This window comes from Panicum virgatum, chromosome 5N (genome assembly GCF_016808335.1).
Source record: "Panicum virgatum strain AP13 chromosome 5N, P.virgatum_v5, whole genome shotgun sequence".
Lineage (NCBI taxonomy): Eukaryota > Viridiplantae > Streptophyta > Magnoliopsida > Poales > Poaceae > Panicum > Panicum virgatum.
Genome location: NC_053149.1, coordinates 6591217 through 6616602, shown reverse-complemented (window position 1 = coordinate 6616602; position 25386 = coordinate 6591217). Strand labels below are relative to the sequence as shown.

General features: G+C 46.7%; 1 protein-coding gene and 1 pseudogene across 1 annotated transcript; one reads left to right on the top strand and one right to left on the bottom strand.

Moving 5' to 3' along the window:
* Positions 1 to 65: 65 nt before the first annotated feature.
* Positions 66 to 16408, bottom strand: LOC120673907. The gene is made up of 22 exons (XM_039954948.1): positions 16355 to 16408; positions 16110 to 16178; positions 15844 to 15866; positions 15557 to 15726; positions 15280 to 15387; positions 6636 to 6648; positions 6425 to 6555; positions 5634 to 5729; positions 5113 to 5167; positions 4471 to 4552; positions 3900 to 4098; positions 3645 to 3804; positions 3525 to 3562; positions 2835 to 2916; positions 2713 to 2756; positions 2652 to 2682; positions 2501 to 2526; positions 1138 to 2407; positions 942 to 1051; positions 714 to 865; positions 363 to 422; positions 66 to 199 (listed from the first exon to the last, which is right to left on the bottom strand). The coding sequence occupies exons 2-21, from the start codon at positions 16149 to 16151 to the stop codon at positions 366 to 368; spliced, it is 2889 nt and encodes a 962-aa protein (XP_039810882.1). The 5' UTR covers positions 16152 to 16178; positions 16355 to 16408; the 3' UTR covers positions 66 to 199; positions 363 to 365.
* Positions 16409 to 18059: 1651 nt separating this feature from the next.
* LOC120677016 lies at positions 18060 to 20655 on the top strand (annotated as a pseudogene).
* The last annotated feature ends 4731 nt before the right edge of the window (positions 20656 to 25386 follow it).

Below are 25386 nucleotides of genomic sequence, written 5' to 3'. Positions count from 1 at the left end.
AGTTAAGAATAGAAAATCTCTGGTACATTTTGTTTGCAAAATCGAATAGGCTATTCACATTTCTGTAGCTTCTGAGGAACTTTAAAATGAGCATATGGACATGGAGGAGGCCATAAGATAAGGCACAGGTTGGTGCTTGATCCTGCGTTTATGGGAGTCAAATGAGTTCCTTCCTCCCCTACATCGTCATTTCCTCCCCCTGATGATAACTGGTTCAAATCAGTAACAGGGATGAATGTTGGATACACTTTTCAACTTCTTTTTCTCAAATGCTACTTTTCAACTTCTTATTTCATGACTTGCACTAAATTCACTTAAAACATGGGTAGACTGAAAATGGAAAGTCTATTTCTGCTGTTTACCTGTTAAACACTTTTCGGAAGGGCATGAGGTCCATCCTCCACTATCCTAAATCGTGTATCCTGTATAAGAAGCATATTGGAACTTCATTATGTGGAGAAAGAGTTTGAGCAGAATATGATATTCATAAAAGGTTATTATGCAACCACATTTGATAAGTTTGCCACAAGGATTATGCATCAAATAAAGTTGCACATCACCAAAGCATATTTTTAATTTTGGAACACTTCCAACAATTTCCAAAATAACGCAACAGAACAGCATCCTTAGGACACATGCAATTCAGAATCTTCTCAAAGTAACAGGAAAAAAGAGCAGCACAAAATTGTTACGACCTAGCTGATCAACATTACCTTTTCTAGCTTGTCCTTCATTGGTGTAGGCACCGATATCTTCTGAACACAAAGCCGCCGGAGAACACGTTGTTCAAGCATAAACTGATACTGAACATCACTGTTGTCTGGTGACACACTTGCTATGATCTTCTTCTCAATCCCCACCTCCTCTAGATAGCAGAAAACATAACGATATGATGACATGGCTTTTTGAGAGAGAAAGCTATGGGGAAATGAGCAACGAACCTCCAATGAAAGGAGACTGGAACATAGCATTTAGTTTAGAATGATCTCCAACATCATGAATCTTGCTTCTCAAATGCATTGGAGCTTTGAAGTCAACACCGGGATTGTCTCTAGTAATGGACAATGAGAAAGCCTACAGTAAATCTATGAAACATACAACAATTAGAAAAAGAAAATTGAGGGGAATAGTACTTACAGCTTTTCTCCTGTTACAGGTCTAACATCAGTTTGAACTTGGAACAATTCTGCAGATGTTTCCTGAAGACAGCTTAAGTTCGCAGGAATTTGTGTTGCAGCTGAAGTTTCCTTCTGTGCTTCAGAACAATTGGACACTTCTGAGCCATTAGAACTTGTTTCAGTTCCATTCATCTCATTTTTGTGATCTGCAGAGATCCGCCGTGTTTCTGTCAACAGCCTAGTATCTGGTTTCGCAGACGCCTCAATCTTGACTTCATTCTTCTCACTGTTTTTTCTAGCAAGCAGACCACTAAACTCAAGGTCACCCCGAAAAGTGTCATTACTAACATGGCTACCCCCCCAAAATGTGTTTGATTCTGACTCCTGGAAATTAAAACCAGGACTGAACCCATGCCTGAATGAACCCTTGTCAGAAGGCTGTGAGCATGTACTGTGTCCACCGACAGTATTTCTTACAAAACTCGCTGCTTTCTCAGCAGAGAAGGAATCTGCGCTTCGATTGCTGAAAGTTAGAAAATTATCTTCTTGCTTCCTATCCACCTTCTGTGCAAAGAAAGTGCTCATATCAATGTCACTCTGAAGATCCTTGTTCCGGAACGGGTTTGATAATTCAATGTTATCGCCAAACACATCTGAAACAGGCTGCTGCATGTGAATGCCATCTTCAAAAATGGCATTGTCAGGTCCGTGAGAAACAGGACAAACTTTTGAAGCAGATCTCTTTTCAGTTGACTCCACAGTTTGATACATGCTCAAATCTGGAGAAGCATGGAAAGAAGATTTATCTTTGGGCATTACGGTGCAACTTGATTGGTTAGTTAGTCCAGTGCTACCCTTCAGATGGAAATTAGGAGAACCCCAATTGGAAAATTTCTCGTTAAGTGATAAACGGCAGCTCGGCTCTTGAGTTCTTGGCTGCTCAGTAACACTTTCTGGACAATAATTTGTTCCAAGTATCTTCTGATCTGTTGTTCCTTTTCTACCCATCTTTTCTGGATTGTTAAATAGTGACCTCCCATGAAGATGTGCATCCATATCTGGAATATCTAGCTTATCCAAGCTTATATGAAACTCATCCTTCTCGTTCATCTCATTCTTTACTGATGGTTTCTTCATTGCTTTTCTACCCACCTTTTCTGGATTGTTAAATAGTGACCTCCCATGAAGATGTGCATCCATATCTGGAATATCCAGCTTATCGAAGCTTATATGAAACTCATCCTTCTGGTTCATCTCATTCTTTACTGATGGTGATGGTTTCTTCATTGCTTTAAACCCAAAAAAGGGGGGAAAGGTCAAGACATGCGCCCCATAAAGAGCCTTTGATGAAGATAAAAAAGTCAAGAGTAAAAATTACTGACCTGCAGCAGACGAGCATGATTCTTCACTGTAAAGAACAATTTTGAAGGGATCAGCAAGAAATTCCTAATAATTTCGCACGACATAAAAACATTTAAGGAACCAGGAGCCTAGAACCCATTCATACACATATACAAGTAGATCCTCCAATACCTTATTGGGCTCCTCCTTTTCTCTGAATCATCTACGGTGTCGAAAGACCAAGCGGAAGCACCAAAAGTGCCATTTGAGTTGAAGATTTTCTTACTTGGTGGGTGGCTGACAAGAATGACAGAACGCTCAGAACCATTGTATAAATGTAATAATGTAATGTGCATGAGGCTTTAGCATGCTTACCTTTCCCATTCGAAAAGTCCAGTGCCCTCATCATCATCCATCAATGAATGATCATAAAACAGGTCATGTGATGATGGAATTCCTAGGACAAACATCGCAATTAAGAAACACAAAGATCTCAGAGCAGAAAAAAGGACAGTCATGATTTAATGACAGTAAGACAAGTGTACAATGAAAGCATACTGCTAGGCTGACCTAGATGTCAGAATACACCACAAATTCCATGTATCTCATAGATGTCAGAAGAAAAGCAGAATTACATGAATGCTGAGCACCATTTTGTAAGTCTGTTAGGTGGTTGGTGGCTGATGAACTAAGAACAGGTGAAGCAACTTTCCAACCAAAGTTTGGCACCTTGTGCACAAATCCAGTCATTTCAGATATCACAAGAAAAGCAGAACGGCATGATTGTGGAACACTGTTTTACAAGCCTAGGTGGGCTTGTCACTGATGAACTAAGTAGATGTAAAGCAGGTTTTCAAAACCAAGTTGGGCAAAATGCCAGTGATCAGTAATGTTCTAATAGGATTGGGAGTCTGGGAGATATGAAATCACGATCACTCCAGCATCATAGAATAAGTGCACCCTAGCTACAAATTAACACAGAATGCCCACTGTTTTTTTTTTGTTACAGAGATGTTACTGATCTGTGAGGTATGGGAAACAAAGAAAGATAGACACAATTCTAACCTGTATTCTTAACTCCTGTGCTAGATCTTGTTGAGTTTCTGCAGAAAAAAAAACTATATTATTTGTGCCTGCTAGAACATGTTAGGCCTATTAGTCAAACCTATGTATATGTGGAGTAACCTTCGCTCTGGAGAGTATCCATCTTTAAATCCATAGCCACTTGTATCAAAATGTTCCTCTCTTTGATTAGGAAAATGATCCTCCGAATTAAATTGATCTATCCTCCAGAGTCTATCAGAATCCTCATCAACAAGATTGCCATCTGATCTCATATGCTTTGCTGTTCAGAACAAAAAATTAGAATAATGAATATAAAGTGTAATATTTTCTGATCACTCATGGGACTTGATAGTAAGATGTCACAGCAGAACTTACATTGCCATTCCTTTTCAGCTTGAGGTTCATAAAACATGTTTTCATCCTCAAGATAGATGTCAGCATTATGGTTCTCAGATGAATCCGGGAAATAGCAGTTAAATTGTTTCCTCCTTTCATAGCCTGATTCATTTAATGTACTGCCGATTTTGGCTGATAGTCTTCGCTCCTTCAACATATTGATACTATTCATAGAATCCTGTTACAAAAGCGATAAACAAATTATTTTTCTTTTCTAAAAATGGTATGGTTCAATTAACACATCTAGCTATGATAAGAAAATTGGCTGTAAATTTTTTCATGATGTATAATTAAAAATGTCAGTCTTGTAAGTTGTATAAGGAGAAGTTTTCTCCGATAAGTGCACCGAAGAATTTTCAAAGTAAACAAACAGTAGAAATAATAAAATGAAAGACTGACAACTCAAACGGGATCCACCTTAATTACTAAAACAACATTTTTTTTCTATAATTAAACGTCCCTTCAAATTCTTGTCTGCCCATATTTTCTCCTTTTTATTAAAAAAAGTTAGGATCTCGGTTTCAAGGTGTAGGGAATCTCAAATTCTCACCAATGCCTTTGTGACATCAAAGGGGATAGAGCGTTTTGTTTTATGTGTGGACCGCATGGCCTTTGGAGGCAAAGGTAAAACCCTGCATCGCCACATTGAATGCAAAATAGGTTAGATTTGTATGTAGCACTGAACCTGTGTGAAAGCCACAAGCATGATTTGTATCACATGAGAAGAAAGTTTGTTGTTCTCAAACAATTGTGCTTTACCTTGGCTATAGTCAAGGTGGACAAACTGGACCATTTAGACAAGAGCCTATCTGAACTGGACCATGTGACTGTTATTCTAGGTCTCAAGGGCAAGATAATGACTACTGATGAACTTGATTGCTGCAAAGCGAACGAGCCTCCGAGGATGGTATCTAAACTTCTAAAGTGCAAGAATTTTTTTCCCTTGAGGTATGTAAAATAGGACTCTTTCCATGATTATGGCACTGTTTGCACCTATGGTTACTTTATTTTGTAGAAGTCTCAACCAACCAGGCAACCATTGAGAACTATCCATTTAACAAAAGTAAGTGTTTATACTACCATTTCTGTAAAATTAAAAAATGTCATTGTCTAAACTTCATCACACACTTTATAGCTCCAATATTCATATGAGACATATATTAAATTAATAGATCAAGCTTTATCACTCAACCTATTGATTGGCCTCGGTGAATGGGGAGGTGTTTCCATCTTGATATGACCAAGGCCTGAAACAGAAGCAGATGAATGTCTAATGAATCACTATAGCATGTTTTTAAAAGAGACGAAAGGCAGCGAACTAAGGTTGATCGCCAACAACAGGCGGACTACAGAGCTCACACAAATTTCACAGCCAAACACATACACATTTGCTATCAAATTCTACTACGGTCTGAACATAAGGATGCAATTAATGTGCAAATCCTTTGAGAAAATACATGTAACAACAAATCAGTAATATTAAAAAAATATACAAGTCCAGCATTTGAGGTTTTGCTGTGCAGTGATCTGCAAGTCTGCACAGCATGTCTATGAGTAAGCACAGGCAAACTGCTCATTTTCAACTGATGCAAAACTAGTTATTATAGTAAGCCACTAAACAGATCATACAAAATAAGCAGTTAAACAAATGATGATTATGCTGGGATCTAGACAATAAGATGATTATGAACTCAATGTTATCGAAACATGCACCTTTAACAGAAAATGAAGCATGAAGCTCACGGGCAGGTCGCGTGGTAGACTTATTCTTTGATCCCTCATAACTGACCAAATCAAGAAGTGAAATTTCTGAAAGTAAAAATCATAGTCAAACATGAGTTTCTCAGCTATACAACTTATGAATGGATACAGTTTATTTTATGTTTATAGATCAAGTTCTTAATAACACGGCACCAGACATCAACTGTTCCTTCTCCTCTAATTCCAAGCAATAACAGCTGACCAAATTAAGCATTTCTATTAAGTCTTACTACCTTCCATCAGAAATGTATGCCATTTTAGGATTTCTACTTGTCAAACTATTTTAACTTTGTACAAGTTCCAACTTAGGCTTGCCAGTTGTTCTGGTTTCTTATTGTAACATCCCAATTTGTCTTGTCAAGTTGGCAACTGCCCGTGGGCAGAACTATTTCCTTCTTAACTAAAGGATATGCGGCTCTGCTACGTGTTCTTGAAGAAAAAGGTTTTAAAACTTTGACCATGAATACATAGAGAATTACATCGATTCATCAAATAAGATATACTTTGCTACATTCATCATGAAAAGTGCTTTTATAATATATATAGTCATCTTTAATGGAAATGCCATATATTATAGAAATGATTAGTCAAAGTGTTGTTTTGTAGTTTTAGACCATCCCAATGTCCTAAATGTCATACATTTGTGATTAGAGGGATTTGTTATTTTGATAATGCACAGACTTGAGAAGTAATTCAATCAGTAGGGACAAGAGAAATGATTGGTAGTAGTGAAAAAACATCACCGCTTTGGCATTCCAGATTTTGAATTTGCTTCCTGGTGCTATAGTTTGTAGGTGGGGATATTTTACAAGCAAGTTCTACATGAGAATTTACAGCTGCTGGAACACCTTGATGACCAAAGGGTGATGTCAATCTGCCAATGCAAAAGATGTCAATCTCATAAAACAAGATGAAGCCAGTCACATTCTTACTACGCTCTGTGGAGATACCGACCTTGGTTGAGAGCCTGCAGAATAGAAGAAAAAATAATTTGTGATAAACTGTACTGTAACAATTTATTCTTAATATATTGATGCGCAGCACTCCTGCGTGTTCGAGAAAAAAAAAACTGTACTGTAACAAAAGGGCTCATTACACACTTCACAAATTAATACTATCATCAAAGCCCATTCTTCTTTTAGCAGCCACATATTGGACAGAAGAACACATATATTTACAACTACCTCTGGTTCAAATTAGATGTCATTCTATAACTTGGGAAGCTACCCTTTTAAAAATAGGCCATGGATATTTTAAGAAAATCAGATACGGCATCAAACATTTAACATTTTTAGTACCTTTTACCACCATGAGATTACTGAATAGGGAAAAGTGATGATCAAAATTATGCTTGGAAGGCTACAATAGATTTCTAAGCGACAAGTAAAAGGTACTGGAGGGAGTACCTAGCCTGTTAATTTTGTGGATATTTATGGTACTATTGTCCGAGACGGCACATGGGGGTTTTGGTTTTGGTAGCAGAAATCCGGAAGGGGAGGAAGTCTTAGACTTTGCTGTAGCTTTTGACCTAATTCTAGCCAACACTTTCTTTCAAAAGAGAGAGTCCCACTTAGTGACCTTCAGTAGTGGCAGTGGCCAACACACTAGTCAGATCGACTTTATCCTCACAAGAAGAGAGGATAAACGAGCATGCTTCGATTGTAAGGTGATACCCGGAGAGTGTGTAGTTTCCCAACATAAGCTGCTGGTGGCCGACTTTCGTTTTCAGATGCGTGACCGTAGGTCTAAACAAGCCAAGATCGCAAGAACGAAGTGGTGGAAGCTAAAAGGGGAGATGGCCGAGGTATTCAAGGGAAGAGTTATTGTGGAGGGCTCTTGGAATGAAGAGGGCGACGCAAACTACATGTAGGAGAAGATGGCGACCTGCATTCGGAAGGTAGCTTCGGAAGTTTTTGGGATGACCAGAGGGGGTGGGTGCAAAACTAAAGACACATGGTGGTGGAACGAGGACGTCCAGAGGGCTATTAAGGAGAAGAAAGAGTGTTATAAGCGTTTGTTTCTTGATAGGAGTGCAGATAATATAGAGAAGTACAAGGTGGTAAAGAAGATCACAAAGCAAGCTGTGAGTGAGGCGAAGGGTCGGGCTTATGAGGATATGTACCAACGACTGAATACAAAGGAAGGAGAGAAGGACATCTATAGGATGGTGAAGGTGCGTGAGAGAAAGACGAGGGACTTCAGCCAGGTTAAGTGCATTAAGGGCGATATGGATCAGCTCTTGGTGAAGGAGGATGAAATCAGACTTAGATGGCAAGAGTATTTTGACAGACTGTATAACGGGGATAATGAGAATACAACTTTTCAGCTGGACGACTCTTTTGATGACACCAACAGGCGCTTTGTGAGGAGGATTCAAGAATCTGAGGTCAAAGAGGCGTTGAAAAGGATGAAAGGAGGTAAGGCGACAGGCCCTGATGGTATTCCAATTGAGGTGTGGAGGTGCCTAGGTGATATAGTTATAGTTTGGCTAACAAAACTTTTCAACCGTATTTTTCGGTCGAACAAGATGCCTGAAGAGTGGAGAAGGAGTATATTGGTGCCGATCTACAAAAACAAAGGGGATATTCAAAGCTGCACCAACTGATATTCAAAGCTGCACCAACTACCGGGGAATTAAGTTGATGAGCCATGCTATGAAGCTATGGGAGAGAGTTATTGGGCATCGTTTGAGAGGGATGACGCGGGTCACTATGAACCAGTTTGGTTTAATGCCTGGAAGGTCAACCATAGAAGCAATTTTTCTAATAAGACATGTCATGGAGCGGTATAGAGAGCAGAAGAAGGACCTACACATGATTTTCATTGACTTGGAGAAGGCTTATGATAAGATACCACGGAATGTGATGTGGTGGGCTTTGGATAGGCATAAAGTCCCAACAAAGTATGTGGCCCTCATTAAGGACATGTACAATAATGTAATGATTAGGGTTCGAACAAGTGATGGTGACACAGATGACTTTCCGATTAAGATAGGACTACATCAAGAATCAGCTTTGAGCCCGTATCTTTTTGCCCTAGTGATGGATGAGGTCACAAGAGACATACAAAGTGATATTCCTTGGTGTATGCTTTTCGCTGATGATGTCGTGTTAGTTGATGAAAGCCGTGCGGGAGTGAATAGGAAGCTGGAGTTGTGGCGGCAAACGCTAGAGTCCGAATGTTTTAGACTTAGCAGGACTAAAACTGAGTATATGAGGTGTGACTTCGGCGCCACTCATGAGGAGGGAGATGTTAATTTGGAAGGCCAAGTAGTGCCCAAGAGGGATACCTTTCGATATTTGGGATCGATGCTACAGAGAGATGGAGATATTGATGAGGATGTTAGTCATAGAATCAAAGCGGGATGGATGAAGTGGCGCCAAGCATCTGGCGTCCTTTGTGACAAGAAGGTACCTCAGAAGTTAAAAGGCAAGTTTTATAGAACGGCGATTAGACCGATAATGTTGTATGGTGCAGAATGTTGGCCTACAAAAAAACGGCATGTCTAACAATTAAGTGTTGCAGAAATGCACATGTTGCGTTGGATTTGTGGGCATACAAGGATGGATCGAGTTCGAAATGATGATATACGGGATAGGCTAGGTGAAAGCAATGAAGATTGCGTGGAAAGATTGATTGATTGATTAGGAGTAAACAGAGGTTACATATATATAGGCAGGGAACTCCCCTAGCCTGACCTAATCAATCTAGGGTTCGGCAGGCCTGGCGGCACAGCCCACCCAGGCCCAAGCGCACAGCACACGCCTGGGCCCTCTCACACACAAACACATATACATGTCTAACACCCCCCCCCCCCCCCCGCAGTCTGATCATCGGCAGCCTGAACGTTCAGACTGGACCTGAACTCTGTGAAAACAGAAGACGACAGGCCCTTGGTGAAGATGTCGGCGTACTGTGAGCTCGTAGGAACATGAAGAACGATAACAGCTCCTGTAGCAACACGCTCCCGAACAAAGTGAAGATCAATCTCAACATGTTTGGTGCGCTGATGCTGTACGGGATTGGCAGACATGTAGACGGTGCTGATATTGTCGCAGTAAACCAGGGCAGCTCTGCTAACAGGCGCATGCAGCTCAGCAAGAAGCTGGCGCAACCAAGAAACCTCTGCGACAGCATTGGCGACAGCTCTGTATTCGGCCTCAGCACTGGAACGCGAAACTGCAGTTTGACGCTTGGAGGACCAGGAGATGAGATTGTCACCAAAGAAGACCGCATAGCCAGAAGTCGACTTGCGGGCATCAGGGCAACTAGCCCAATCAGCATCTGAGTAGACCACAAGATCAGACTGAGCAGACGGACGCAGCAGGAGTCCCAGGTGAAGTGTGCCTCGAACATATCTCAAAATCCGCTTGAGAGCAGCCAAATGGGGCTCTCGAGGATCATGCATATGAAGACAAACCTGCTGAACAGCATATGCGATGTCTGGACGGGTGAAGGTCAGGTACTGCAGGGCGCCAGCTAAACTGCGAAAATCGGTAGGATCAGCCACAGGAACACCACCATCCGCAGGGAGCTTGGGATTTGTGTCGACAGGCGTGGCACAAGGCTTGCAGTCTGACATACCAGCTCGCTTAAGAATCTCCACCATATATTGATGCTGAGACAGCAGAAGACCAGAACCAGGACGCTGCACATGCATACCCAGAAAGTGATGAAGCTCACCAAGATCCTTCATGGAAAACTCGTGCTGAAGGGCATCGATGACATGGCGAAGTAACTGAGTCGATGAGGCCGTAAGAACGATGTCATCCACGTAGAGCAAAAGATACACTGTGTCACCACCCCGGCGATAGACAAACAACGACGTGTCCGTCTTGGCCTCCACAAATCCGAGCTGAATGATGTAGGAGGCGAAGCGACTGTACCATGCCCTGGGCGCCTGCTTAAGACCGTAAAGTGATCGATTAAGCCGGCACACATAGTCTGGATGAGCTGAATCCTCGAAACCCGTCGGCTAAGAACAATAGACTGTCTCGGATAGGTTGCCATGAAGGAACGCATTCTTGACATCGAGCTGATGAATAGGCCAGTTGTGAGAAAGAGCCAGAGACAGAACTGTGCGGACTGTAGCTGGCTTGACAACCGGACTGAAGGTCTCATCAAAATCAATCCCTGGACGTTGTGTGAAGCCACGAAGAACCCAGCGAGCCTTATAGCGTTCCAGAGTACCATCTGCCTTGAGCTTGTGTTTGAACACCCATTTGCCACTCACAATGTTGCAATGCGACGGTCGAGGAACCAGATCCCACGTTCTGTTCATCAACAGGGCGTCGAACTCCTCTTGCATAGCGCCTCGCCAATTAGGATCAGCAAGGCCCCCGCGATATGAGCGAGGAATAGGAGACAGCGTCGAGGCAGTGTACATGGACGGGAAGCGCAGCCCACTCTTCGCACGTGTGGTCATACCATGTTGGTTAGACACAGGCTGTGTCGGAACAGCACCACGTGGGAGAGGTCGAGGAGGAACTGGCCCATTGACAAGCCGCCGGGAGTAGATGTGGACGAACTCCCGCAGGGGCCGGTGGGAGGCAGGTGCGGGCGAGGCCACGGCCGAGGCGACGGGAGCAGGCCGCGTCGTGAAGACGAGCGGCGCTGAAGAAGCGCCGGCTGGTGGCGCACCAGGTAGCACAGCAGGGGATGCCGAGGGGGCGCCTGCTGGTACGGGGGATGCTGCTGGAGATGTCGCAGGTGTCGCCGGGGGAGCTGGGGCGCCCAACACGGGGAGCGAGCCCAGCTCAGACCGCGTCGAGGGCGCAGAGGGGGCCGCACGTGGCTGTGCAACGGGCGCCAGGGGAGCTGGGGCGCCAAACACAGTGGGCGCCCCCAGCTCAGGTTGCGCCGAGGATGCAGAGGTCGCCGCACATGGCTGTGCGGAGGTCGCTGGTGTACCTGCAGGCAGAAGCTGTACGGGTCCAATAGGAGCCTGTACAAGGTCAGAGTGGTCATAAAGAAACTCAAAATCTGCTGCACCAGGAGGTGTGGGCTGCGAAGAAAACGGGAATGAGGTCTCATCAAACACCACATGGCGTGAGATAAGAACTCGGTTGGACTGGAGATCAAGGCAGCGGTACCCTTTGTGGTTAGCAGAATATCCCAGGAAGACACACGATGCTGAACGTGGAGCGAGTTTGTGGGCTGCAGTGGCGGAAAGGTTGGGATAACAGGGACAGCCAAAAACCCGAAGATGACCATATGTTGGGGCAGTGCCAAACAAGGCGAAGTGGGGTGTGGCTAACTGCAGAGTTTTGGTCGGAAGGATGTTCAGCACGTGTGTAGCAGCATGGAGAGCTTCTACCCAATACGTGGGAGACATACTGGCCTGAAATAGTAGGGAGCGAGCAGCATTGTTAACAGTACGAATCATGCGCTCAGCTTTACCGTTTTGAGGCGAGGTGTATGGACAGGACATGCGCAGGTGAACGCCGTTGGTGAGGAAGAAGGTGCGAGTGCTAGAGTTGTCAAACTTACGCCCGTTGTCGCACCGCACAGCTTTTACCGTGACACCAAACTGTGTGCGCACAAAAGAGAAAAAATTTGCCAGTGTGGAAAAGGTGTCAGATTTAACACGCAGAGGAAAAGTCCACAGGTAATGAGAACAGTCATCGAGAACAACTAAGTAATATTTAAAACCAGAGACGCTGGGAACTGGAGAGGTCCACAAATCACAATGAATGAGATCAAAATTACTAGTTGCACGCGAGTTCGATGACTGAAAAGGCAAACGAGTATGACGGCCTAGCTGACAAGCATGACAGATGGAGCCTTCGCTAAGACCTTCGCTAAGACCTCATGACCAGGATGACCAAGACGGCGATGCCACAACGAGGAGGTGGATGAAGCAGCTAGAGCCTGCGCCGTGGGAAGACGGAGGGGATATAGCGGGCCGGAGCTATTGCACCTGACGATCACCCTCTGCGTTGTGAGATCCTTCACAGAGCAACCAGCGGGGTCATATTCAACAGAGCAATTGTTATCGGAAGTAAACTGGCGTACAGAAATAAGATTTTTAATAAGTCTTGGAGAAACAAGAACATTATTAAGAGATAAATGCCCAGGAAGTGAAGTAGCGCCAGTAGCAGTGACGGGAAGCAGAGAGCCGTCACCGACAACAATTGACGAAGGAAAAGGGTACCGCGGGGATAAAACATGTGAAAGAGTGGAAGAATTCGAGGTCATATGAGAGGTAGCACTTGAGTCGAAGTACCAGTCGGTCTGAGGTTGCGGCTGGAGAGTCATGGTGCTGAAGGTCGAGGCGAGGGACTGCTGATCCCAGGACGAAGGGACGCCGCTTGCTGGTTGCTGGAAACCAGGAGGCGGCGCCTGCTGAGGAAGAGTAGGGGCGCCGAAGTAGTACTGGGGCGCCAGCGGTCCATACAGCGAGTGATGGACGGGCGGGATGGCCTGCTGCTGTGCCTGGGCGGACTGAAAAGCATGCTGCTGGGAGGATGGCGCCCCTGGGACGCCAGGAGGAGCCGGTGAAGCAGCGGGAGGCCTGGATCCGGGCCACATCTGAATTGTGCCGATCCAGGGGTTGTAGAAGGAGGGCCACTGCGCCGGGGGCCCTTGAGGAGGCGCTGAGGCGGCTTGGCTGCTGGGGCCAGAGGCGCCAGAGGAGGACTGGGCGCCATTTCCGCGCTTGCCGCGGCCGCCCTTGGACCCCGAGTTGTTGGAGCCGCCGTTGCCGCCGCCCCCCCCCGGACCCCTTGCCGCCACCTGATCCAGAGTTGGATCGACCAGAGGGGCGCTGAGAGGGAGCGGGGGGACGCTGAGATGATGCTGTCCCAGCGAGGAGGGCGGTAGAAGGAGTGGTCGCCTGGTTCGACAAGGTGATCTCCTCCAAGATCAGATCGTCGCAGACCTCCAGGAAGGAGGGGAACGGGCGGCTGCGGCGCAGATGGCGTCCGATGGAGGCGTACTTCTCTTTGAGGCCACGGAGAACGTTGAGGACGAGTGTACGGTCGGAGACGACTTCGCCGAGATTGGCTAGGTCATCCGCCATGCACTTGAAGCGCTTGCAGTAGTCCGTGATGGAGAGGTCGCCTTGGACGAACGTCCGGAAGCGAGCGTCGAGATGCAGGGCGCGCGCCTCCTTGTTCCCAATGAACTGGGCCTTGATGGCGAGCCAGGTCGAGCGAGCCGTGGCGCCCTGGGTACTCCGGGCCATGACGATGTCGACGAGGTCGCTGGAGAGCGTGCCGTGGAGCCATGATCGGACGACGCAGTCCATGCGCGCCCAATCTGGGGAGGTGCGCAGAGGAACGTCGTCGAGAACGTGATCCTCCAGCGAGTACTTGCCGAGGGTGAGCAGGAACTGTTCCCGCCACTTGGAGTAGCTACCGGAGTTGACGTCGAGGACGACGAGGACGAGACTGCGGATGTTCTGCACGGCGATGGCCTGGGCGTGCAGGTTGAGGAGCGCAGCAGCCTCGTGAAGAAGAAGAGCGCCGTGGAGATCGCCGGGGGAGTCGCCGTGCACAGAAGGTTCTGCGTGATGGTTGTTGGCGTCGTCGATAGCGTCGGCGGCGGCCTTGCGCTCGCGCGCGGCGCGCTGAAGGGCAGCACGCGCGCGGGCGTCGGCGTCCTCGCGATCCTTGGCGGCGGCGGCGGCCTCCTTCTCGGCTTCCTGGGCGCGAGAGAGGGCGGCGTCGCGGGCGGCTATACGGGCCGCGCGTTTCTTTTCCTCCTTCTGGCGGGCGGCCTCGGAATCGGTCGATCCAGCCATCGGGCAGCACGGCAAGGGGCCGGTGCGAGATGGGGAAAGAAGATTGCGGTGGCCGGCGGGTGGACGCAGCGCGAGGATCTCGCGCACGGGGGATCAGCGCCGCGGGGCGCGCTGGGTGGGCGCGGCGCGAGGAACTCGCGCGCGCAGGAGCAACGCCGCGGGGCGCGCTAGGGTGCGGAAGCGGGATCGAGATCCCGATCTCTTGATACCATGAAAGCAATGAAGATTGCGTGGAAAGATTGATTGATTGATTAGGAGTAAACAGAGGTTACATATATATAGGCAGGGAACTCCCCTAGCCTGACCTAATCAATCTAGGGTTCGGCAGGCCTGGCGGCACAGCCCACCCAGGCCCAGGCGCACAGCACACGCCTGGGCCCTCTCACACACAAACACATATACATGTCTAACACTAGGGATAGCACCAATTGAAGAAAAGCTTATCCAACATCAGCTGAGATGGTTTGGACATGTCCAACGAAGACCGCCAGAGGCACCAGTGCATAGTGGTATCCTAAAGCACGACGGTAATATGAGGAGAGGCAGGAGCCGGCCGAAGTTGACATGGGAAGAAACAATTAGAAGAGACTTGAAAGACTGGAGTATACCTAGAGATTTGTCCTTAGATAGGAGTGCTTGGAAAGCCGCGATTCACGTGCCAGAACCATGAATAATGACTTTGTTGGGTTTCAACTCTAGCCTACCCCAACTTGCTTGGGATTAAAAGGCTTTGTTGATATTGATGTTATGGTACTATTGTCATCTCCATGTGCCTAGGTAGAAAATTGAAATGCCATTTGCACAATTACTTTTGATGAGTTTCCTTGACTGATGTACAGGAGACTGCACCCTTACCTGCTTCCTTCATGTTGCTATTGCATAAAGAAGTGGTCTTCTTTATTGCCTCTGTAGGGTGACCATCTGAAAGAGTGCTATCCACCTGTGGTATAGCACCATCTGCATCTGGCATGATAGTAAAACAATCATCATAAGAAAAATCAGCCAAGGCTGACATTACTTGTTTTACTTGTTCAGAAATTACAGATAATATGCAGTAGGGTAATATGATGAACCACAGAAAAATTAAACCTCAAACTGAAACGTCAATAATCAAAATATATAGGAACCTCACTTGTGGATTCATTACGATGACTAATTGGAGTTGCCAGATTGTTGATGTTTAGAACATCAAGTGATCGAGACTCCTGATCATGTGAAGCTTGACCTCCTGCTAGATTATCCTGGTTCTGTAGCTCTGGCCTCTGTTGTTGCCGTCTCTTTTGTTCGAAGTACTGCCTTTGTCTGCCGAGCATTGTTTGATCAAGGATGGATCACTCAGTTTCATCAACATAAAACAAATATGACTAGCACCACAGAATAAACTTTTACTAACTGAAATAAGTGAAAGCACCAAAGTACCTGCTCTGTGTTGACTTCCTGGACTGCTCGTTTCAGGGCCAAACAAGCAGAACCCAAAGCCACCAAAACATAACCAAATGTTAGCAGGATTTCACAATTCGTTAAAACACAGCTACAAGCAATCACCATTCTAGAGTTTGAATGACAGCCATAAAGCACCGTTGCAAAAGTGAAGAGCAAAACAGGCGAAATCATGCTAGTGGCCCGAATCAAATGCCGTGAAGTACAGCACGAATGAAATTTAAGGGTAGAGATTGGATACTAACGGCGTACACCTTCCGCCTCGAACCGCCCATCCATTGCAGCATTACAGAAAATTCAGAGCAATCCCCCAACTGCGAAATCGAAACGAGGAGCAAGCTCAGAACCAGGGGACGGCATGGGTGTCCACGCATTTTTGCCCCGTATAATATATATTGCAACTGGATTGATCCGGGTACAAATAGCATACATTAGGGTTTGGGGTGCTCCGTTTCGCACGGCAGGAAGGGAAGAGAAGGGGCGATCATACCTGGTGGGTGCTCGTCGCCGGCGGAGACGTGGCGGAGGGCGCCGCCGCGGCCGAGAGAGAGAGAGAGAGAGAGAGAGAGAGAGAGAGAGAGAGAGAGAGAGTTTTTCCCTTTTCGATTCGATTCGAATTTCGAAATAGATTGGGGGGAAGGTGAACGACCAGCAGGCAGCATTGCAGCAACGCGCTCGGGCCGTCACGGTAGCAGCGTATTGCTGTTTTTTTAATCTCGAAATTCCTTTTTTGAGACACAGTAATAGTCCACGCACGATAGAGACGTTATTAATCTAATAAGAATATTGTTCGAATTTCAAGTTAACAACATCCTTAATTTACTTTTTTGAACTTAAACAACTAAAGTCATTTTGATTTTTAAATAATAATTCTTTCTAATCTAAAGACATTAAATTAACGAGGGGAACTAGTTGAGGATGACGAAGTAGGTTGAGCTGGATTGTCCTGTTGCACTTGGGTTGTCAGCAGCTAACAATGTTTTTCTTTCATATCAAATCAGCATTAGCTACTACCTAGTACTATTTTTTTCTTACAACAAATCAGCACCAGCTAACAAACATAGCCAGCCGACCAGAGCGAATTATAATTGAGAGAAAAAATTACTCTGACAGTGTTTGAGAACACATTCCGTTTTTCTTTTGAGAAGAGATCGAACACATTCTACAACAGAATTGCAGGAGGCAGCAGCCAGCAGCAATGCATGCCTCCAGCAATCGAGTCAGGACAGGTAAACTCTCCATATTGCATAAGGACTACATTCTATCCATAGTGTCTCAACTTATATGGACCAGCTCTACCATCCAAGCATTCTAACTGTGTTCTTAACTGTACAAAAATTAACTTAACACTGGACTCATGGATCCGGCAGCCATCGATGGTGGCCTAGCTGATTATGATTAGGATCTCACGCCCTCGTTCTTGAATATTGTCCTGAATTTTTCTCTTTACATGATTTTCGGCCGCCGGGCAATGCGCTTTCCTTGCGATTGAAGTGATCTCACGGATCATAGAAGTTAATGAAGGCCTGATAAAGCGATTGCATGGCGTCTGATGATTTTCAGCAGGATGACGAAGCGAAGATGCAAGGAGATGAGGCGACGCGACGTGACGAACAAAGCCTGAAGATATCTCGTCAAACCTATATATTGGCTATTGTTTCTTTAACGTTCATTGTGTGTCGGCGTTTGATTAGCTGTGCTATTCTGTTGGCAACACATACCTATGTCTGTTAACTGTTGTCCTTAAACTTTTTCATTTTTCTTTGCACACCATGCACAGTTCACAATAGTTTCACATCAAGCTGCATTCAGTTTCTCAAATCTGAATATGGAATACGCATAAGCTACTCTCGATTTTTGTTTCATTTCTCATGGGATGGAAGAATTGCTTGCTGCGTCAAGCAGGGGAGAAGGTAGTGCTTAGAGGGTGCTGATGCATCCCTTAAAATATAGAAAAATAATAATTATATATAAATTTTCACCATATTTGCAACCTAATGACTCAACTCTATGTATTCATAAGAGAAGTGCACCTTCTTTCAATTTACACTAGCTTTTGTCATTGGCGTCAAGTGACATATGGTTATTCAGATGCGCATGTGTGTGTGTGGGGGGGGGGGGGACAACAGCGACAAGGAATCCAAGTATAACTTGTTTCAAACTATAGATTTCAAATTGTAGGGATAAATGCCCGTTTGATTTGCTCTCGAGAGGGTGTGGTCCTTGAGCGAACTAGTCATGTGCTGTGTTGCCCCAACGTTCCCTTTTCCTTTTCAAGAAAATAAAAACCGGCAAGACACGAGATGTGTGCACCGTCCATCTCCCAAACCCGATGGATCGGACGGCCCAGAGGCCCGTTCAGCCGTCCTGGTCGCAGAAAGTACTCGACTTGTTTCAAGCTTTCAGCCGCCGCCGGCTGCGTCTCTCCGCCGACGCGATGCCCCCGCCCGTCGCGGCCGCCACCACCACCCGCGTCGCCGTCTACCTCCGCCGCGCCCGCCTCATCGACTCCCTCCGCCTCCGCTCCTCTTCCCCTTCTTCCCCTCTTCCTCCCCCGCCCGACGACCCCGTGGTAGCGCTCCACGCCATCCGCGCCGCGCCCACGCCGTCCTCCGCGCTCTCCCTCTTCCGCGCGCTCCCCTCCGCGCCGCCGCCGCTACCGCTCTACCACGCCCTCGCCGCTCGCCTCGCCTCCCTCGCCGCGCTCCCGGACCTCCGCGCCCACCTCGCCTCCTTCCCGCTCCCCCCGCCGCCGCTCGCGCGCCTCCGCCTCCTCGCCGCCGCGGGGGACCGCGCCGCCGCGCTCGAAGCCTTCGGCTCCCTCCCGGCTGCCCCTCGCCGCCCTGCGGAGGCGCACAACGTCGTCATCGAGCTCCACGCGCGGGAAGGCGACCACGCCGCCGCCGTCGAGGCGTTCCACGGCATGGTCAGCGAGGGCGCGCTCCCGAATGCCCGCACCTACACCGTCGTCATCGCCCACCTCGCCTCCGCGGGGTTCGCAGACCAGGCTCTCGAGGTGTTCCGCATCCTGCCGTCGCTGCGCTTGCGGCGGACCACCCGGCAGTACAACGTGCTCGCCGAGGCGCTCGCAGCGACGGACAGGTTTGACCAGCTCCGGTGGCTCGTCCGCGAGATGGCGGCCGTCGATGGCGTCATGCCCGGGCCGCAGATGCGCGCTGCCATCGCCGCCATGCGGGAAGCTGGTCATATCGATTGCACGGAGGATTTCGTCGAGGAGCTTTCACCCAACGCAAGGATCGGGTATGCCGTGGACGACGTCGAGGGAGAGGGAGACAGCGAGGAGGAGGTCGACGACAACGGCGATGCCAATCATGGCGACAGGGACAGAGGCAACAGTGAAAAGCAGAGCCTGAAGCCATGGCTCGACCCGCGCGAGCTCGCCAGGGCTTTGGACGGCTGGGACCCGCGAGAGGTGGCCGACCTGGAAGCCGCCGGGCTCGTCTGGACGCCGCGGCTGGTGTGCAAGCTCCTGCGCGCGTTCAAGAAGGAAGAGACGGCGTGGGAGTTCTTCTGCTGGGTGGCGTGCCGCCCCGGCGGTTTCGCGCACGACCGCCACACGGTGGCGAGGATGGTTGCCATCCTCGCCCGCGCCGGCCATGTCGAGCTGGTGGAGTGCCTGCTCGCCAAGGTGCGGGCCGACTGCATCCTTCTCCCGTTCGCCACCGTGCGTCTCGTCATCGACTTCTACGGCCTCTCCAAGAAGGCCGACGCGGCGACCAGGGTGTTCCGGGAGGCCGAGTCCATCTGCGGCCCCATCTCGCGGCCCAACCTCGCGCTGCTCTGCTCGTCGCTGCTGCGGACGATGGCGAAATGCCGCAGAGCGCTCAACGCCATGGACCTCCTCGAGGAGATGATGGCGCGTGGCGTTCTACCAGACCTGCAGACCTTCTCCGGCCTGATGGAGCACCTGGCCAGCGCCGGCGACCTCAAGGGCGTGCACCGGCTGCTGGGGCTGGTGCGGCAGTGCGAGCTCCAGGCTCCAGCCCGACGGGTACATGTACAGCGTGCTGGTGAGGGCCTACTGCAAGCGGGAGCGCGCGGCGCTCGCGCTGAGAGTGTTCGACGAAATGCGCGCGGCCGGCGTGGCCCCCGACGCGCCCACCAAGGCGCTGCTGGTGAAGAGCCTGTGGCGGGAGGGGAAGCTCCGCGAGGCGGCGCTGGTGGAGGAGAGGTGCGAGGACGTGGCTGGCGGCCTCCCAGAGGCGTCGCCGGGGCACGTGTGGACGGCCAGCGCCGCAGACTTGAAGAAGGTGCTCGACATCTACTCCGGCTGCTTCGCTCAGCTTGATGCTCAGGTTGGAACGGGGTGATGCGCCGAGAGCCATTGGTGCTGGATCTCAGACTTCAGATTCCAGAATGGCAAACGCGCGGTAACATTCGATATGCAGCTGCAGAAGAACTGAAGAAGCGTGGCAGGGACGAGGATGGTAAACTAGCAGCGCAATGGCACAGGGAGTTCTGAAAATGCCTATTAAAGCATAAACTTTACAACCCACTTAAAGCAAGATCAAACTATTGCAGACGCGATATACATCACCTAGCCTTGGCTAAGGCAGGTCTTCCTATCCAATTTATATAGCAACAAAGTACAACAAAGTACAGAAACAAGGTACAGCTAAGTACATGAAGGATGGACGAGAGGGAGACGTACAACGGGCCGTATTAAATTTGTACTATAATAGTTTCAAATTCAGAAGACATGCCGGCCTTTTGTTTTATTTTAGGAGTATTTATTTCATAAATAAAGAAAGCAATACATAAATATTGACATGCATGCTGGATTGGTTTGTATGCTAAGGCTGTCTACACCGGGTTCTGGGAGCCATCCAGTACCCGATCCTCAGGTCCCTCGGAGCCACCCGCTACGCCCCGTCATCCGCTACGCCCTATGCCCCGCGCTGACCGCAATTGCCCCCCCCAGGAGGGAGGAGGGGTGCAGCTTGGGAGCAGTGCGGCTGGTGGGGAGGCGAAGAGAGGAAAGGGGAAACAAATTGATGTGTGGACCTCGCCAACTGGTAGTTGGTATAGAGGATGAGATTATAGAATTGAGAGAATTATTTCCTTGGTTTTTAAAACATTATGTTTGGTTTCTTGATCATTTTTCTCTTGAACTTGGCTATTTGGCCCTAAAATGAGTTTCTTAGCTCTTCCTTCACTAGCAGTTAGGTCTACGGTCTAATTATATTCAAAAGAATCAGTTTATGTTATTAACCATGAAAAAGATAACATAAATGATTTTTTTGAATTTTTGGTATTTTCCCACTAGTAAATATTTTCTAGGAATTTATAATTCCATTTTTAGTTTTTATATCACATAAAATCACAGGAACATGGTAAAGCAGTGAAAATTCATTGGAATCATATTTAAGCATGCTGGATCCAGCAAAAACCACCAACATGCCATTTGAGCTAATGAAAACAGATATTACTATTAATAGATAACTGCAGGTGACGGAAGAGCTACTGAAAAGTAAATATGTTATACAAGTTGTTAATGATCATACACTAATGTTTTAAAAAGCTTCTCAGACTTTTGAATCGAAAGTTTAGATGTTGAGGTATTATTTCAAAATATTTTATATAAAGATATGGTGTGCTCGAAAATGGAGATAAGTGCCTGGACAGTAAACTTGAACATATGTTCTATAAAATTTCATACTGAACATTTCATTTTGGAACTCGAACACGCAAGAGATTATGTATTTTTTATTGAGAAGAGGAGTTAAAGAACCCTTGTACAACACACACCAAAGACACTCGTACAACATAAAAAGGTTTTGGACACCTCTATGAGGGAACCTGGCATTACTGAGCAAGGATAATTCAATTGATAATATCCAATTAAACTACAAAATGGTCATGAACTGCAGGAGATAATAATATCAAGCAAGTTTGATATACGGAGGATGTCACTATTAAAAAGGGAAGATATGGGTGCAATTTTCTTCACTTGATAATAATAAGACATCATCCCTCGCCCCCCCCCCCTCCCCCACCCCAAAAAAGGCATACAACTATGTACACTATCCTTTTATATTGATGTGATAATCTTCCCACATCAAGCAGCAGTCATGGTCATCACGAACCTCCTCTCCTCCAGGCAAGCAAAAGGGTGCGGATGAAATGGACAAGAACAATATCATACCCGTCTCTGTTAGTTAAGGCATTTGCTCCGGCTCGAGAAATGTTCAGGAATCAGATGTTACCACACCAAGGTCCGCGTTACCAACTTAAAAAAGTAATGATAGAGCATGTCATCCTCAACTATCACGCAAAATTTGAGATGAAACAAAAGTTTGTGTAAGCTGTAACAAAAAAAAAATGAAATCAGCATGTCGAACCCGCAACCCATTACTATTGAAGAGCATATTTCACTTTTTTTTTGTTGCGTCTTACATGAGTTTCTGTTACATGTGAAAATTGGCATGAGGGTAGAGGATGATATGAGCTATCTATTTATATTTTTTTTGCATTTTTTGAGCATATTCGAAGTGCGATTTAAGTTGGTAACACCAGATCTCTTCTCGCTCTAGCTCTTGTACGGCATGTATTGTGGCTTCTACCGTTCTACAACAAGCACTGCCTGAGATTGACTTGGTTCTGATCTCATCCAAAATAGATGAAATTGTAATGTTCCTGTTCTATTTTCCACATTTCCATGTTGAAAGGACTTTGGATGTCACCTAGAGGGAGGGTGAATAGGTGTTTTAAAATTCTCTGCAAAATTCAACACTTAAAACACTTGTCAGCACACGGACCGATCAGACCGGTCAAGACTTAGCTGCAGAATTCAAAAGGCAACCGGTCAGACTGGTTGGATAGACCGGTCAGACCGATCCTACGTAGAACCTGCCCGAGATCAGAGTTTCTCCCCTCTTTAACTCTAGCACAAGAGTAACTTGGTGTAGTGTCTTTGTAGATGATGTCAAGTATATTTCTAGTCCCTGCACACACAAAAACACCACCACCAAGTAGATCGAAGCGGAAGCACAAAGTAATAGCTAGAGAAATGAGTAGTGAGGCAAACCACAAAGGAGACACAAGGATTTGTTTCCCGAAGTTCAGATTCACCAACGTGAATCCTACGTCTCCATTGAGGAACTCGTTGGGCTTGAGTCTCTTGCTCCCTTGAGTTGGGTCTTTTTCAACCACTTCCTCCTTTCCACTATCTTGATCCTTTCCACCAAGGGGGCAAGATCACGCCCGCACAAACTTGCCGCTGCTCACCACACCGTCGGGAGCTAGTCGGCGACACCTAGCCGTCTAGGAGGCAAACCTCCAAGAGCAAGAAATGCAAAGATGAAATCTTTGACGGAAGCAATAGTGCTCAAGCTATGGATGCTCTCAGCTGCTCAAAATGCAGCTCTCATAATGGTCACTTTTCTCACACACACTAAATCTCTCAACCCAATCCAAAGATATGAAATCTTGTTAGCACAACTCACAAAGAGTGTTGGGGAGAGCTAGCTAGTCAAGAAAAAGGCTCAAGAAGCTCAGGAGAATGCAAGGAACCAGCAACCCTCAAAGGAGAGGGCTGAGGGGTATAAATACCCGACTTCCAAAAACTAGCCGTTACTCTGTCAGTACAGACTGGTCCCCCAGACCGGTCAGACCGGTCGGTTCAAATTAACTAGCCGTTGGACCCTGACCGGTCAGACCGGTCCTCCTGACCGGTCAGATCGGTCATAGCCAGAGAACCCCAAACCCTGTTTACAAGACTCCACTTGATCCATCAAGTCAACACTTGATCATTCAAGTATTTCTAAGTTAATTCTCAAAGGTTTTCTCTCAGGATTCTTTCATGGGCCCACTATGAGCACTTTTGACCGAGTCAAATAATCAACGTTGCATCCCTCTTGATAGTACGGCATACCTATACTCATGATTAAATTTAAAACATATTTCAACCACTTGAGTCTTGAATCACTTCATCTTTGCCATACTTTGATTTTCTCGAACTTGGGATTCTAACATTGCATAAACTTCTCTTTTGAGCAAATCCATACTTTAGCTAGTGACTTAGAGTCCCAATAATCTTGCAACACTATCCTTGGATCTTCAAGTCACTCCAATATGATATTTGATGTATTGCATTGCTTCTCACAACAAGACTTGGATATGATCCTTCGAACACCCCACGGATACTAGCACTTCACCTTAGCAAATCGCACACATGGTGAGTCGTCACTCCACCAAAGCTTGCTTAGTCCTTCGCACTAGTCATCTCGGTTGGTTTCTTCATCACTTACCCTTGCCATATTGAGTTAAGCTTTGCACACCAACAATGAATTCCACATTCCATTCTCATATCTTCATTTCTTTGTCTTGCGTTGTAATCATGAATGATAACTATATTTCACGCATTGCAAGTTTCCATAAGTAAGACCAATATATCTTGCTCACAAGTGTATGTCTCCTTTTATTTTTATCAACCCATGAAGCCTTGCAATAATGTTTTTCAACAATTTGTACCTCAAATGTGCCAAGCCATAAATAGAGACTATTTGATAATATCTCATGAATACTTGTCTCTTGCTTTCTTTCACAATATGCTTGACTTTCAACAATAAGCTTCTCTTTTATTTGATTCTTTATCACATGAGCTAATGCCAATAATTGATTTGCAAACAAATCCCTGTGTCGGTGTTTACCGTCAAGCCTGCTTAGGGATGCCCTTAGCAGTAGGGTTTGTAGGTAGGGATCGACGGCTTTAGAACTCGATGGTGCAAGGGACACAAAGATTTAGACAGGTTCGGGCCGTGAGTTGCGTAATACCGTACGTCCTGTGTGGTGGTTTGTATTGCCTTAGGTGTTGATGTGATTCGAGGGGGTCCCTGCCCGCCCTTATATATCCGGGGGATAGGGTTACATGGAAAGTCCTAGCTGAGTACAGTTGGAGTCCTTCTACAACACGATCGAATAGTTTCCTTTGTACTGCAGCTAGTTCTACGCCTATTCGGGTAGTTTACAACAAAGGTAAGGTACATCCACGAGCTATCCCTTACTCTAGAATATTCTACATCTATGAGCAGTCCCGGGTCTGACAAGCCCCCGAGCTCTTCGTAGCCGAGTCCTGCAGACGTCGAGTACTTGACGGGGCGTCTTTGTTGGAAATATGCCCTAGAGGCAATCATATTTCCTTATATTCATGGTTAATAAAGTGTACCTTGAATATTCATGGATGATAACTTGTATTGATTAATGCTTATGTGAAGTATTTGTGAAACTCTATACTTGTATGAATATTCTAAAATGTTCCTAGTCGGAGTTCATGTGAGAACACACATGAATATTAGACTAGCACATGTATTAGTTGATTGACTACGTTTCACAAGTCATGGACATAGGGATGTCAAACTAATAATGTGAGCTCATGTGAGACATAAGACTGAACTGACCCAACACGAGATGATGACTTCTCATTACACAATATGTACGCTGTGTCCTAAGACATGAGATCGTCGTATGTACTCAAGATGTGAACCGACTTACTTAGGAGCC